The 17,199-nt window shown below is 38.5% G+C and overlaps 2 protein-coding genes across 3 annotated transcripts in view; both read left to right on the forward strand.

The window, feature by feature from the left end:
- Window positions 1-12,999, forward strand: part of LOC113067112 (N-acetyl-beta-glucosaminyl-glycoprotein 4-beta-N-acetylgalactosaminyltransferase 1) — a 154,054-nt gene extending 141,055 nt beyond the window's left edge. Inside the window, exons 14-21 of one of the 2 annotated variants that reach the window (XR_003279272.1) lie at window positions 625-1,915; window positions 4,536-4,894; window positions 8,172-8,325; window positions 8,470-8,542; window positions 9,598-9,751; window positions 9,832-9,958; window positions 10,997-11,341; window positions 11,545-12,999. Coding sequence is in view for 1 of the 2 variants with exons in the window: in XM_026239383.1 (XP_026095168.1) it covers window positions 625-1,915; window positions 4,536-4,894; window positions 8,172-8,325; window positions 8,470-8,542; window positions 9,598-9,751; window positions 9,832-9,958; window positions 10,997-11,111 (2,273 nt within the window). In the remaining variant the exon portion in view is untranslated. Of the gene's footprint in view, window positions 1-624; window positions 1,916-4,535; window positions 4,895-8,171; window positions 8,326-8,469; window positions 8,543-9,597; window positions 9,752-9,831; window positions 9,959-10,996 lie in introns of both variants that reach the window. The other variant, XM_026239383.1, reaches the window with a different exon arrangement.
- A 2,899-nt stretch (window positions 13,000-15,898) lies between these two features.
- Window positions 15,899-17,199, forward strand: part of LOC113067113 (ankyrin repeat and BTB/POZ domain-containing protein 2-like) — a 50,167-nt gene continuing 48,866 nt past the window's right edge. The window contains exons 1-2 of the mRNA XM_026239384.1: window positions 15,899-16,154; window positions 16,290-17,154. Coding sequence (XP_026095169.1) covers window positions 16,098-16,154; window positions 16,290-17,154 — 922 coding nt within the window. The 5' untranslated portion in view covers window positions 15,899-16,097. The remainder of the gene's footprint in view (window positions 16,155-16,289; window positions 17,155-17,199) is intronic.

A 17,199-nucleotide genomic window follows, 5' to 3' on the forward strand; every position in this document is an offset into this window, starting at 1 on the left:
AAAATAGAACTACGTGTTATTTAGGTAGCAACTCCAATGTTTTTGGTAACATCCTGAACTGTAAAATTACTGTAAAAAATTATTTAACAACTTTACAGTTATCTACAAAAGTATGAACAATAACGGAAGACCAGCTGAATAAAAATGCTAATTCACTATCTGCCAGTAGGTGGCACTTATGGAAAACAGAAATACAGTGGTTACCATTGTCACAAAGTATACAAAGCAGCATTGCACTTACGAACAATATTTTATTAGACATAACACAGAGTTAAGATGAAAAGAAAATGCCATCAAAACTTTTCAGAAGACTGTCAGTTCCCTTAGATATACATCCGTATTCCCATATAAGCTCCTCTGATTTCTAAAGCCTATTTCAGTGTCGGAAATATTTGTTTTGCAAAAAGGCGATAAGTTTGCAGGTATGGTATGTCCAATTTCACTACGTCTATTGCAGGGTCTCTCAAACATATTGCAATTCCAGAAGGTGTCACTTGTAGAAGTTTAATACTTTAAAGTCTTGCTATGAATACATTTCAAGGTCTTATATAAGGTCTCTTTATGAAGTTAACCTCAACTGGTGGAGGAACAGTCATAGTGTCTGTTTGTGGTGTTTTGCTTTAGATTTTCTTGAAGAAGAAGAAGGGGCAGATCCAGAGGATGAAGCACAAGTTGTTGGCACCCAGTCAGCAAAGGAATCTGCCCAACCTAGCCAATCAAATCATACATCAAGTCCTTCTGAAAATCCTGTTGCCACAATGCTGGAGAAGAAAGAGGTAGAGCTGGACAACCCAGCTTTTAGGAGAGAGCAAAGGCGCTTTTTCTCAAGAGCAAGGCAGGTGGTTGGGTCTCAACCTCAAGAGACAGACCAAGACACTCTGGACCATCAGGCTAAGGTAGGGTTACCAGAAAGTGTGAGTGTGGTGCGAGGTCGTTCTCTCACTTGGGTTCAAAAAGACCACCGGGACTTTCGAGAAGGCTGGTCAGAGGATCGTTCACTGAAAATAAGCAGATCGGCTTTGCTATTCCCACCGAAATCCTCATTGGTGGCTCTCAACAGTCGAGCCAAGCAAACCCTCAGCAATCCTGCCCTCACCGTTCCTTCCCCAGGCAACAACCAAGCTCATGACAACAGCCACAATCCTGGAAACAGCCACACCAACAAGGAACGCAAGAAAGAGGACAACAAAATCTACGTCACAAGACCTCGCCCTGCCAAGGACAAGCAAAGACCCATTTCACGCCAACCCAGAGAGGTCTTCCCTGGCGTTTTCCTCTACCAGAGCGGCAAAACCACAAAGCTGGTGAACCTCAGTGCCAGACCAAGGCTCAATAAAGGAGTTTTGCGTGCATCCCAGTTATTTGTGCGGTCTCCTCTGCAAGAGAGCAAGGTCTTTCCAGCGAGCCCCAATTGCAGCAAGCCAGGTGAAAACCCTGTGGCCCCAAACCGAGCATCAATCCCAAGCCGCTTTGAGAGGAGGATACGAGGCGTCTGGGAAAAACACCAGCGTCCCTTGAGGCCCATCACAACCGCTCGACCCCCTCCTGCTTCCACCCCTCCGTCCACTAACTCTGAGAACGTGCTTCCGACTGGTCCTCTCCGTGTCACTTCCTACTTGCATACCTCTGAGATAACCGAGTCCCAACAGCAGCGGCCGGACACTGACCCAGAACCGGAGGAGGACGGAGGCCAATCAGAGTATAGTTATGAGGACGTGGAGCCTCGCCCCGGGTGGGCGGAGGAGACCATTAATTGGCAGAGGACGTTTTCCGTCAATAGCATGGACTTTGAGACATTGCGCTCTGACTGGAATGATCTTCGTTGCAACGTGTCTGGAAACCTGCAGCTATCTGAGAGCGAAGTGGTGGACATACTTGCACAGTACATGGAGAAGCTCAACGAACGCAACGGAGGGTAAGACTGATACAGAAAACAATATTTTAGTTTCCGATATATCGGTAAAAATCAGTATTCACACATATTATTAAAAATTATTGCCACTCTACAGCCATTTAATTTACAATATATCAGTAAATATTATTTTTCACACAGCATTTATGTGTTTTTTATTTTTTATTTTTATTTATTGTTACACCCCTTTGCAGTTTCTTTTCCCTGTTTTTCTAGTTAGCAATACAGATAATTACTATAATTACTGGAAAATGGACCCCTTACATTTGATATATTGTATACACATTTAATTGGAAAAAAAAAAAAAAAAAATATATATATATACAGTATTGTTCAAAATAATAGCAGTACAATGTGACTAACCAGAATAATCAAGGTTTTTAGTATATTTTTTATTGCTACGTGGCAAACAAGTTACCAGTAGGTTCAGTAGATTGTCAGAAAACAAACAAGACCCAGCATTCATGATATGCACGCTCTTAAGGCTGTGCAATTGGGCAATTAGTTGAAAGGGGTGTGTTCAAAAAAATAGCAGTGTCTACCTTTGACTGTACAAACTCAAAACTATTTTGTACAAACATTTTTTTTTTCTGGGATTTAGCAATCCTGTGAATCACTAAACTAATATTTAGTTGTATGACCACAGTTTTTTAAAACTGCTTGACATCTGTGTGGCATGGAGTCAACCAACTTGTGGCACCTCTCAGCTGTTATTCCACTCCATGATTCTTTAACAACATTCCACAATTCATTCACATTTCTTGGTTTTGCTTCAGAAACAGCATTTTTGATATCACCCCACAAGTTCTCAATTGGATTAAGGTCTGGAGATTGGGCTGGCCACTCCATAACATTAATTTTGTTGGTTTGGAACCAAGACTTTGCCCGTTTACTAGTGTGTTTTGGGTCATTGTCTTGTTGAAACAATCATTTCAAGGGCATGTCCTCTTCAGCATAGGGCAACATGACCTCTTCAAGTATTTTAACATATGCAAACTGATCCATGATCCCTGGTATGCGATAAATAGGCCCAACACCATAGTAGGAGAAACATGCCCATATCATGATGCTTGCACCTCCATGCTTCACTGTCTTCACTGTGTACTGTGGCTTGAATTCAGAGTTTGGGGGTCGTCTCACAAACTGCCTGTGGCCCTTGGACCCAAAAAGAACAATTTTACTCTCATCAGTCCACAAAATGTTCCTCCATTTCTCTTTAGGCCAGTTGATGTGTTCTTTGGCAAATTGTAACCTCTTCTGCACATGCCTTTTTTTTAACAGAGGGACTTTGCGGGGGATTCTTGAAAATAGATTAGCTTCACACAGACGTCTTCTAACTGTCACAGTACTTACAGGTAACTCCAGACTGTCTTTGATCATCCTGGAGGTGATCATTGGCTGAGCCTTTGCCATTCTGGTTATTCTTCTATCCATTTTGATGGTTGTCTTCCGTTTTCTTCCACGTCTCTCTGGTTTTGCTCTCCATTTTAAGGCATTGGAGATCATTTTAGCTGAACAGCCTATCATTTTTTGCACCTCTTTATAGGTTTTCCCCTCTCTAATCAACTTTTTAATCAAAGTACGCTGTTCTTCTGAACAATGTCTTGAACGACCCATTTTCCTCAGCTTTCAAATGCATGTTCAACAAGTGTTGGCTTCATCCTTAAATAGGGGCCACCTGATTCACACCTGTTTCTTCACAAAATTGATGACCTCAGTTACTGAATGCCACACTGCTATTTTTTTGAACACACCCCTTTCAACTAATTCAACTAATTGCCCAATTGCACAGCCTTAAGAGCGTGCATATCATGAATGCTGGGTCTCGTTTGTTTTCTGAGAATCTACTGAACCTACTGGTAACTTGTTTGCCACGTAGCAATAAAAAAATATACGAAAAACCTTGATTATTCTGGTTAGTCACATTGTACTGCTATTATTTTGAACAATACTGTATATATATATATTGTTAGTGACAGTGTGTATTTATATTCAGTTTTTTATTTTATTTATTATTAAAGTTCTTTTTCCTTACCGAACATATATTTGTCAATTGCGGAGATTCATCATAATTACTCCAATAACTGAATTCATACACATTTCACTTGCAATATATCTGTAAAATATTGGTGTCCGGTATGTAACATTTTTGTATTCTTTTTTGTTGTTGTTGTTGTGCTGAAATAATTATAATAATTTAATTTGCCAAATATATGTGAAATATTTGTTTTCAGTTTCTTTTCCCTCTCTCTAACCGTACAGGGGTCTCATTTATAAAGTTTGCAATTTTCCACACACGTATAGTGATTTATAAAAAAATTAACTTGGCGGAAATATGAACGCACCGTACGGACATTCTAGATGTGTACGAACTCTTTTTCCCGGAGTGAGAAAAGTAATGAAGTAATAAAGATTTTAAACTCTGTTTTCATGTTGATATACACATTTACATTAAATACTCCACTCACATTAATGGAGATAAACACTGAAATTAAATAATTTTTCAAAAAATAAACATTTAAAATTGCACCAAGGGTAATTGTACCAAAAAGTAAATCACACAACCACTCAGTCCACCATTTTATATTTTTTCAAAAAAAAAAATTTACCCCTCCTTTCTCAGGATTTATACTCTCCTCCGCATCATAAACGTAGAAAAGCGGCGTGACTCTGCACGCGGTAACCGCTACCTGATAGAGCTGGAGCTAATGGAGCGAGGCCGTAAAGTGGTCCGTCTATCTGAGTACATCTACTTGCTGTTGCACCGTGGTCGAGTGGAAGACAGTGTGGAGAATACGGAAGGGGTCACAGCATCATCGCCCTCTTCCCCTGTCGCCAGCCCACCTGCTCCACCCTCCCGCGCACCTACCCGTGGGACTCACGGCACCCCACAGTGGAGCACAGAGTATGCCAAACCCCTGCTGTGCCAGCCAGTGATGCTGCAGTGGAAAAAGGACGTCATGGTGCATTTTGTGGTACCAGGTAATAATAGCTAAATATCTGTTTTTGGTAAATAAGTCTTAATATTTTTTCCAATATAATCCAGAATGTTATGAAGAGTGATCAGATGAATTTTCCCTCTTCGCCATGAAAATTAACTTGATCCCAAAAATAGTGTCCAATGTATTACAGCCTTGCCACAAAAGGACCAGCTGACATCATGTGAGTGATTCTCTTGTTAACACAGGTGAAAGTGTTGATGTGGACAAGGCTAGAGATCACTCTGTCATGCTGATTACGTTAGAATAGCAGACTGGAAGTATTAAAAGGAGGGTGGTGCTTGAAATCATTGTTCTTCCAAAAAGGCAAAAATTGCTAGTAAGATTGCACCTACTGTAAATCAAGGGAGGAAGATGTGGAGAAGACTTTTGGGCAATTGTTTGGTGTCAATAAGGGCAGCAAAGAACCCACTTCTCTTCAGGAAAAGCATCAGGGACAGACTGATATTCTCCAAAAGGTACAGGGACTGGACTGCTGAGGACTGGGGTAAAGGCATTTTCTCTGATGAATCTCTTTTCTGATTGTTTGGGGCATCCGGAGTAAAGCTTCTCTTGTGTGGAGAAGAAAAGGTGGGCACTGCAATCAGTCCTGTGTCAAGCCAACATTAAAGCGTCCTGAGACCATGTCTGGGGTTGCCATGAATAAAGAATGGTACAAAAACATCCTCTGAGAGCAACTTCTCCCAACCACCAAAGAACAGTTTGGTGATGAACAATTCTTTTTCCAGCATGCTGGAGCACGTTGCCATAAGGTGATAACTAAGTCGCTTGGGAAACAAAACATCGAAATGTTGGGTCCCTAGCCAGGAAACTGACCAGACTTTAATCCCATTGAGAACTTGTGGTCTTCAAGAGACGGTTGGACAAACAAAAACCCACAAATTCTGACAAGCACTGATTATGCAAAAATGGGCTGCCATCAGTCAGGATGTGGCCCAGGAGTTGATTGACAGCATGCCAGAGAGAATTGCAGAGGTCTTGTAAAAGAAGGGTCAACACTGCAAATACTGAGTCCTTGCATAAACTTATTGTAATTGTCAAGAAAAAGCATTTGACACTTTGAAAATGAAATTCTTGTAATTAAACGTCAGTATACAGTAGCAGTATACTATATATATTAGGGGTGTAACGATACGCGTATTCGTATTGAACCGTTCGGTACGACGCTTTCGGTTCGGTACGCGGTACGCATTATGTATACCGAACGGTTCGTTGGAGTAATTAATTATATTTGAAAAAAAAAAAAAAAGAGAGAGAGAGAAATATAATGATATGCGTTCAACATGGTAGCCCAATAACCCAAACAACGTAACAGGCAACGCCCCTGACACTCCCGAAGAAGAAAAAAACACCATCTTATATGTTTATGTTAGGCTACTCAGCAGGCGCTCGCTCACTCAGTACGCGCTGAAGGCTCGTTGCAAAATAGCCAATGCGTTTAACAGACTAGAAATGAGAAGATCCTCCAATAACCAACAGGTCTGGTGTTTGGGTGCACTTTGGATTCCCTTTAAGCTATAATGGTGATGGCAAGAGAGTGGTGGATAAAAAAACAACGGTATGTCGCATCTGCAACATGACAGGGTACACCAGCGGGAATAAAAAAAAAAAAAAAACACCAGCGGGAATATCTGGGATATATGCGTCAGTACTATCTGGGAAAAGACGAAAAAAAGGAGAAACATGCACGCAGCAAACTATCCCTGCAGCATTTAGAAACTATAGCTTACAGGGAATCCAACCCAAACACCAGACCTGTTGGTTATTTTAGGATCTTATATTTCTGGTCTGTTAAATGCATTAGACATTTTGCAACGAGCCTTCAGCGCGTGCTGAGTGAGCGAGCGCCTTAGGGGCCGTTCACATATCGCGCCTAAAAACGCATGGAAAACGCTAAGCGCATCTTTCTCCTCCTTTCCAAAGCGCTCAGGCAGAAGCGCTCATGAGGCGTCTGTCTTTGCTAAGCAACAATGACGTGCTCTCTCCATGAGACGCGGAAATTTCAGCGAAGGATAAATGGATTTGCAGCTCTAAAAATCGCTTGCAGTAGCTCTGCTACTAAATTTATTTCAAAATTGCAATCCATATACAACTATGATCAGCTGATCCTTCATCTTGGCTGAGCTCTCAACGTTGTTACGGGAAAGGATGAAGCTGATTGGTTAGTTCTTGTCACATGACCCGCGGTGCGCTTGCGGCATTCTGAAAAGTTGAGATGTTTTTACATTTTGCTGTATCTAAAACGTATCGAACCGAACCGAACCGAACCGTGACATCAGTGTATCGTATCGAACCGAACCGTGAATTTTGTGAACCGTTACACCCCTAATATATATATATATACGTATATAGGTATGGACCTGGATTGTTTTTCATTTTTCAATTAATTTTGTGTAGCAATAAATTTGAAAGTTATTTTGTATGGTGGGTTACTTTTGATTGGCAGATATGTGGTGAAAAAGTGTCCCTTGCCTGATCTGAAATCCCTTTTGTGTACGTGGAATCTGTCACAACTAGTCTTAGTAGTACAATTCATCTACAGTTTGTATTTGTTTAGCAGAAACTCAAGCTACAGGCAACTGGGTTACGTAACACTCAATAAGATGTTAAAAAGGCTGGTTTTAATACAACTGCATTAAAGGAGTAGTTGACCCAAAAATTAACATTTTGCTGATAATTATGCAAACTCAGGCCATCCAACATGTAGTTGAATCTGTTTCTTCATCCGTTCTGGAGAAGTGTAGCATTGCATCAGTGTCTCACCTGTGGATCCTCTGCAGTGAATGGGTGCCGTCAGAATGAGAGTCCAAACAGCTGATAAAAGCATCACATAAACAATATTGTACACAATTCAGTAAAAAACAAAATACATTTCGGTTTAATTTGCCAACGTGGATAACTGGGGAAAAACTCCACAGATGTTATGATGTACACAAAGGCATAGGCAAGTTTATTTATATAGCACATTTCGTACACAATGGTAATTCAAAGTGCTTTACATAAAAGAAAGTAAAAATGAAGCTGTCAACCTCTGGAGTATAAATTAAATGTTTAAAATAAATTACATTTATAGAACAGCATAATCATATAATTTAACCTTCTCTGAAGTATAAAGTACAATAACAGCTAAATCACATGAATACTGATAGAAGTAATTTATTGTGATGCAAATAAAGCGCAAATCTTTGTTTGGATCTTTTATATGGCCGATGTATGAATATTAGTTTTAATTAATATTATTATGCATCTGTTTCCTACAGTTAAGAATCAGGCTCGCTGGGTTCAGCAGTTCATTTCAGACATGGAGATCCTGCACCGTGAGACCAAGGACAACAACTTCAACATCATCATCGTGGACTTCCAGAGTGAAGACATGGACGTGGAACAGGCTCTCAGAGAAAGCTCCGTTCCACGGTACACTTGTACACAAACCTTGCTCAAATATTTGAAAACATGCATATGTGGATAGTGTCTTGCGCTCTGATATGTTAAACTAGTTTAAACAGCAATTTAATTGAGAGACCTCTAATATATTTTTCGGGACTCCTTTGGACACAGATATGAGTATCTGAGAAGGGAAGGAAACTTTGAACGTTCGGCCGGGTTACAGATCGGTGTGGACACCATAGAGGTAAACACACACTCATACCTTTAAGAATATCGGATTTATTATCCTTCCAAAATATGCCATAGATGTTCAGACGTCCCCAGAAAGCGTTCCTGTTGCTCAACTGGTGCATCTAGGAATGCCACGGTCATGGGTTCGACTCCCAGAAATCAAATCGAATGTGCTTTGGATAAAGTGTGAAATATATTGTTTTGCTATAAGCACATTATCAATATTATCAAGACGAAATGTTTTGGAAGTGCTGTATAAAGAAATGTAGATTTAGTTGTTGTACACATGAATTTACAATCAGTTGGCAAAAGATGCATATTTCATGAGCGTGACAAACATGTAAATGTTTGTTTTGTTAACTCACACATGACTCAGCATTATGTCACAGTTTCACTGTAACCTCAACGTGACTGTGATTATCAGTGAATCACACTTTGCAGAGACAAGAGCTCATTTCACATCTCTCCTAGAGTTAAACAGTTTAGTTTTACCGTTTTCGAATTCCATTCAGCAGATTTCCGGGTCTGACGGTAGCACTTTAGCTTAGCTTAGCATAGATCATTGAATCTGATTAGACCGTTAGCATCTCGCTCATTAATGACCAAAGAGTTTCTATTTTTTTCCTGTTTAAAACTTGACTCCTCTGTAGTTACATCGTGTACTAAGACCAGCGGGAAATAATCAAGGAGCTTTGCTGTTGTACCACAGTAATATTACGCAGCGCCTGAAAATAGTCCCCAGCTAGTTTGTGTAGTCGCAGCAATAGCAGATTAGCTGGGGACAATTTTCAAGCTGTGTAATATTATTGCACCTGTGGTAAGGCAGCAAAGTACCTTGATTATTACACCAGAATAAGAGTATAGTTCCTAACCATATCGGCCTAGAAAAACATTTTTAATTTTCCATCAGTCTTCGTACACGATGTAACTACAGAAGAGTCAAGTTTAAATCTGAAAAATATAGACACTCTTTGGTCATTTTTGAGCGAGAAACAGTATGTGTTTAATCAGTCACTTAACTTTGTACTGCAGCAGTGCGGGTTGATTTTTTCTCATGTGTGTTTGCAGGAAAGTCACAGTATCGTGTTTCTGTGTGACCTGCACATTCATTTCCCTCTGAACATCCTGGAGAGCATCAGGAAGCACTGTGTGGAGGGCAAACTGGCCTTCGCTCCGATAGTGATGAGACTGGGCTGTGGCAGCTCCCCGCAGGAGCCTGACGGTACGAGACACACACACACACACACACACACACACACACACACACTGGCCTTCATGAGCCACACGTCTCTGTGTCTGCAGGGTACTGGGAGGTCAACGGCTTCGGCCTGTTCGGGATCTACAAGTCAGATTTTGACAAGATCGGTGGGATGAACACGGAGGAGTTCAAGGAGCGCTGGGGAGGAGAAGACTGGGAACTACTGGACAGGTGGAAACACTTGACAGTCAACCATTTCATTTATATTCACTATAGGATTCATTTATTTTTGCGATATAATTTATAATAATATTATTAGAAATTATGATGATAATGTATGATCTCAGTTATGATATTTAGAGACTTTGACTGTGATGTTTTGTATTGTTATTATTAATAGTTATCATTATGTTGTTGTTATTATTATTAGGAAATATTATGATAATGGTATTATTTATGATGATTTAGAGACGGACAGTGATGTTGTTATTATTTGTTAAATTCATATCATTTTCATATCACATGATTTGTATGAATTATGATTTTCACAGTAATGCTATTATTGAAGTAATAATAATCATCATCAATCATATTAAATACATATTATTTTAGTATAGCTATTTCTAATGCAATTATGATATTGAATTGAGAGATTTTGACTGATAATATTATTTTATTTTTTATAATAATAATAGTAATGTTAAATAAATAATAATATTATTACAATTATACCGAATTAAGAGAGATTTTGACAGTTACATTATATATTTGTTATTATTATTATTATAATATATTTGTTATTATTATTATAATATATTTGTATTATTAATATTATAATATTAATTGTTTTATATTATATTAATATTATAATAAATAATTGTTAAATAAATATTTTAAAAAATATAATTACAAATCTTAAAATAGTTTATTGTTAATATCAATATAAAATGTTAGTATTGAATTGCCATTTTTTACATAATTTTTCCTGTTATTATTAAGATCAATAATAATAATATTAGTATTATTAATAATAATAAAAAATATATTAGTTCAATTATAGTATTGAATTAAGATGGATTTTGACTGATGATTGTTGTTAATGTTAATAATAATATTAATTTATTATTGTTATTTTTAATCATACTCAACTGAAATTAAGTATTAATTAATTTAATTATAAATGATAAATAAATAAAAATAGCATTTTATGAAAAGGAAATTTATAAAATTATTGCAGTTATTAATCATCTCTCAATCTCTCTTCTTCAGAGTTCTACAAAACGGTCTGGAGGTTGAGCGTTTAAGACTGAGGAACTTCTTTCACTACTATCACTCGAAAAGAGGCATGTGGAACTCACAGTCCAGTAAAGCTCCTAAAGGATAAAACTGAGCCTCGCTCGGAGACTTCACACTAACAATAGCGGGACCTTGAAGGACCCATCGGTTGTGTCTCTGGGACCCGTCTCATACAGGAGGACCATGACGCTGCCAAGCTGCTGTCCAAACTCAACACTGGAGAGAGACTCTTATTCACTGAGCGTGGATCTGTGTGTACCTCTGTCTGAACGATCATTGAAGAGTTAAAGGACGTGTTACTCTAGACTAGCAGCTCAGGTACTTTGGGTCACATAACTATGGTTTACAGCACTTAAGATATTACAAGCTGATTGTCTAAAGGTTTAGATGTGCGCTGGTACTTACTTCTGCTTTTATATAGCTGTAAATGTCACTTCCTGTTCAGATGTGATGCCGCCTTACACTTGAACTGTAGAAATGATCTGATGTGCGGCGACTAACGTGGTTTCTCTTTTCTAAAGTCCTGCTGAACTTCCGGACACGACTGGACCAAGAGCAGCCTGCTGAGATATTAAAATGAAGCTGATTTGTCTTTGTATTTGTCTGGATGTCTGAGCTGCTTCGTTTCCTTATTTCCAATTGATTTCCGTCTTTATTGGCTAGTTTCACATGATGCAGATGAATCCTTTCAGACTGCTGTTTTATTCTGGGCTTAAACCAGTCTCATTGATGCAGTATCCATTTCTACAGAGTTCAACGGTAGGGAAAAAAAGATGTCCTCCAGAAGCTGTGTGCCTTTCTTTGATGTAATTTAACATGGCAGTCCATACAGGGCTAGGAAGGAGTCCCGAGGTTTAGCTATCTGGATTGTGTAAGTCCATAAATAGCTTTGTGTTACGGAAATGAATGAACAGTAGATGATGTTTAGAAAGAATATATTTGTTCAGAATCCAAGACTAGCTTTGTTTAATCTTATTTTGAAAATGTTCACTATCATTTGGTCCATTGGTCAAGAAATGTTCCAGGTAATTTTCTCTCTCAAAAGTGCAGCTTTTACCACAGAAGAAAAGACTCCCGCCGTTTGTAAACAGTGTTTACAGTAAAGGACATAAACCAGAAGGAGCCTATCAGGGGCAAGGCACGAAATATAACATTATAGATGCTATCGTGAGATGGGATTAATTATTTAAAATGAAGTTATAACGATATAAAGAGTATAAAGATGGCAAGTTAAGCAAAAGATACCAGAAATAACGTGACGAAGGCTACTATACGTGAAGTACTGTTAATGTTTACAGAAAGAAAACACAGTTTTGTCGATAAAATGAATCTGCTTTAAACTAATCCCATAGCTGAAGAGTTGTTTAGACATCTGTAAAGCTCAAATAACACCCATATTTCTGTGAAAATCGTTTATAAACTAATTAAATACAGCTGTAGTTTCAGTTACTACACGTCTTGAATATCTTCCACGCGTTTACTGTAAATGTTTTTTATAAACCAGGAAACGAGGCGAAATTATTTTCTTTGATAATCGACAGCATTTTGTTTGACTTCCTATATATCTGACAGGCTTGTAGATGAACACTGTAGGACACTGACACGGGCAGCTCGAGGGTCTGAATGTGTGTATTATTCTGTCGTTTAGTTCAACGCTGTAACATACAAGCTACCGACAACATTGTAATGTGCTTTGATTTCATTTGAGAAATACCGAGATCAGCCCAGATGTTGTGATTTTGAAACCTGACCTTTTAAAGAGTCGCTTAAATTGAGATGTTTCTTTCTCCCCCTGGATCGATGTATCTTCAGACTGCCTATTAAACCATGACAGGACACTAGTACATTACGCCTAACACAGGGATCTGCATTACAAGGTAATTTCTGTGAAATTGTTGTGTAGACATTTTTCAGAATGTTTGCATTTTATTTTAACATTTTTTGGGTTCATATTTATGAAAAATAAAGTTTAAAGTCGAAGCATCTCGAGTAGCCTACGTTTTTTTTAATCTAGAAACAATATATATATATATATATATATAGTACAGACCAAAAGATTGGAAATATTACTATTTTTAACGTTTTTGAAAGAAGTTTCTTCTACTCATCAAGCCTGCATTTATTTGATCAAAAATACAGAAAAAACAGTAATATTGTGAAATATTATTACAACTTAAAATAATAGTTTTCTATTTGAATATACTTCAAACATATATATATATATATATATATATATATATATATATATATATATATTATATATATATATATATATTCCTGTGATGCACAGCTGAATTTTCTGCATCATTACTCCAGGCTTCAGTGTCACATGTAACATCAGTTGATCACATGATCATTTAGTAATCATTCTAATATTCTGATTTATTATGAGTGTTGGAAACAGTTTTGCTGTCTAATATATTTGATGAAGAAAAGGGTAAAAAGAACTGCATTTATTCAAATAAATAAATAAAAATTATAATAATATATTTTCTTTACTATCACTTTTAATCTATTTAACACATCCTTGCTGAATAAAAGTATTGCTTTTGAAAAAATGAAAATAAAAATAATAATAATAATAATTACTGATCCCAAATTACTGACCAGTAGTGTATATTGTTATTACAAAATATTTATATTTAAAAAACATAGCTTTTTTTTTCTTTTTTTTACTTTTTATTCATCAAAGTATCCTAAAAAAAGTATCACATGTTCTGAAAAAAAATATTAAGCAGCAGAACTGTTTCCAACTTTGATAATGAATCATCATATTAGGATGATTTATAAAGGATCAGGTGATAATGATCCTAAAAATTCAGCTTTGCATCACAAAAATAAATGATAATTTAAAGTATAATTAATTTAAAAACAATTATTTTACATTTTAATAATATTTCACAATATAAAAAAAAAAAATCTGTATTTTTGATCAAATAAATGCAGGCTTGATGAGCAGATGAAACTTCTTTGAAAAACATAAAAAATAGTAATGTTTCCAAACTTTTGGTATGTACTGTATATATATATATATATATATATATATATATATATATATATATATATATATATATATACAGCGCATCGTATTGACAATGTCATAGATACATATTCAGCAGGCAAGTATTTGAATAATTTCGCATCACAGCTTTCAAGCACTAGATGGAGCCCAAGTACAGCGTCTATACACACCAGAACAGTTCTTTCGGTGAAAAGTAAACTTTAAAATTCATATCAAATCCACTTCCCATATACTGTATATGTTTTGACTGCACATTCTTCTTTTAATAAACATAACTTTACACAACGAGAGTATTACACAAGACTGCGCATGAGGCGACGAGAACAGTCAAACTCTGAATCATTCATGAACACAGCCTTAGGTAATAAATGAGAGTGTGTGATTATGGGTCCAGTATTGGTGTTTAATCTCACCGTGGTTACTAACAAACACTTCTTACCAGTGCAGACTCTCTCTGACACTACTGTGAATGTCCTTCTTTAACTCCCTATGACATGTATTCTATTGTTGCAATGAGAATTACTGCGTTTGACTGATCTGTATAAATGATTATATCAGTTGTTATGGACGCCAATTATAGGCTCGTTATCAAGAACGGGTATAGAAGTATTGTGAGTCATTATATTAGGTATTTTTCTCTTCCATTAATCTCCTGAGGTGTTGCTGAGAGCACAGTCTCACTCCTTCAGTACAGGATGACATGAAGTTTGTCTTGACAGGTTAGGCAATGTTGACATTGTGCACAAACCTGCCCCACCCGTCTGCAATGTTCTGCTAGATTCTTTTATTTATCTCTTTCTTTCTCTTTTTATTCCGTAATGAATAGCTGTAATAGTAGGCTACATGTTCTCTATTCACTATGAATACACTATCCTACTAAGTCTACAACTCTTGTCTGAGTTATATATTATATAGGCCTATATGAAAACATTATTTGAATGCATTTCAACTAATGATATTTGCTAATAACTAAACGATAGCACAAAAAGTGTTACGCTTGATTTGTCCAAATGCTGAAGTCTGTTTAATCAGTCTGAAGCGCGCGCAGCTGAAGATAATTCGTGACGTCATCGCCCACACTAACACAATACAAATTCCTTAGCTGGATGAGGATCAGTGATTAACACCGTTACTTGAAACAATTATCCCCTCGAGCTTACTTTGCTTAATTTCAGTACAATGCAACTTTATTCAGCCTTAGTGTGCAAATAATTTTGATAAGTAGTTGTGGGCCAGTATGGGCGGACGCTCGGCTATACAGTAGAAGACAAACGAAAAATAAGAATACATTAAAGAAAATACAAATGCATGAACCGTGTGTTTTAGGTTTACAATACAGAAGTCAATTAATGTTTCGGTTTCAAATATGTTAGATAGAGCCTGAATAATCCATAAATAATCAATAATCCATAAATAATCAATTTATATTTATAAACACACACACAAAAGTGATGAAACTGAGAAACTGAGTGGGCTGTCTTACGCATTGAGTTTGATTCATTTGAGCGAATCGGTTCACTCAGGCGGTTCATTTCAATAAACGGATTGAAAATCGATTCACATTGCACATTGCACAGATTTTGCTATGGGGTCCCCTCAAAATTAAAACAAACAAAAAACTAAAGTAGGCTACTAATTATTTGCCACTGTAAACCTAGAAAAACTAGAATTAAAATCAGCTTTGACCGCGTCGTTGGTTGTAATATGTGAAAGTTGTAGTTCGTCGCTTTTCTGTTTTGAGTTTGGTGGAGGGATTCACAAACGCTTGCGAATCTGTTCAAACGAGTCGTTCAAAAGAATCATTTCGCTCGCGAATCAAACACCTCTACGCCCTCTCTCTCTCGCTCTCTCTCGCTCTCTCTCTCTGTCTCTCGCCCTCCTGTTTCAGTTCAGTCATGAGTTTCCAGCAAGAAGAGGCGTGTGGAGTGAAATGAACATCGTTGTACTTTCCAACATCATATTTGTGGATTAAGTTGACCATAACCGTCCGATTTAGGCTCTGCTGATGGATTTTCACTCTAAACTTTTTGTCCACGTCGGTCTATTATTTTCATGAACTGGATAAGTAAGGCTACTTCACTACTCTTATGGGAACGGACTTTAAATGAGGTAAGCAAGTTTCCCCAAACATTATCTTTTCGAGAAGATGTAATTTGGACATTTTAAACTATCTATAAAGTGCTACCTGAATGCCAATGAGAAGCTGAACCAGTAGGACCAGTTTGAGTTTCTGGTTCCTCACAGAAAACACAGGAACCCGCAGAGATGGCAGGAACAAACAGCTCAAACATGAAAACTCTGGAGGATCTGACTCTGGACTCTGGCTATGGAGCAGGGGACTCGTGTAAGTCCTTAAGCCTGTCGTCCTCCAAGTCAAACTCGCAGGCGCTCATGAACACCCCTCACCGGGGGAACTGGCGCTACTACTCCGGCTCCATGAACAGCAGGAACAACAGCTGGGATACGGTCAACACAGTGCTTCCCGAGGACCCAGAGGACATTTTCTCCAAGTGCCCTCGCTTACCGGAGCTGGAGGAGTTCCCGTGGACGGAGGAGGACGTGGGGAGGGTCGTGCGTAAAGGCGCGGGGAAGGGCGCCTCGCTGTCCGCGGAGGCTGTGCGCAGACTGGCCTCTCTGATGCGCAGGGCGCTCATCCGCATCTCCAGAGAGGCGCAGCGGCTCAGTGTCATGCACTGCAGATGCACCAGGTTCGAGGTGCAGAGCGCGATCCGCCTGGTGCTCAGCTGGGCGCTGGCGGACCACTGCGTCTCGGCCACCGTGAAGGCTATCTCTATGTACAACATGAGCGCCGGAGAGCTCCTGCGCAAGGGGAAGTCAGCCCGATGCGGGCTCGTGTTCTCCGTCGGACGGTTTTTCCGCTGGATGGTGGACACTCGGATCGCGGTGCGCATCCACGAGTACGCGGCCATCTGCCTGAGCGCGTGTATGGAGGCGCTCGTGGAGGAGGTGGGCGTGCGCGTGCTGACGGCGGAGACGCCCGGCTGCGTCCTGACGGCGGAGGCGCTGGAGGGGGTCATCAATAATGATCCCGAGCTCTGGGGGGTCCTGCAACACTACGAGCATCTCATCTGTGGGAAGAACGCCAATGGTGGGTACTTTACTGTTATTGTTGCTTAAACTGTTCCACTCATCA

Source organism: Carassius auratus, chromosome 50 (genome assembly GCF_003368295.1).
Source record: "Carassius auratus strain Wakin chromosome 50, ASM336829v1, whole genome shotgun sequence".
Taxonomy (NCBI): Eukaryota; Metazoa; Chordata; class Actinopteri; order Cypriniformes; family Cyprinidae; genus Carassius; species Carassius auratus.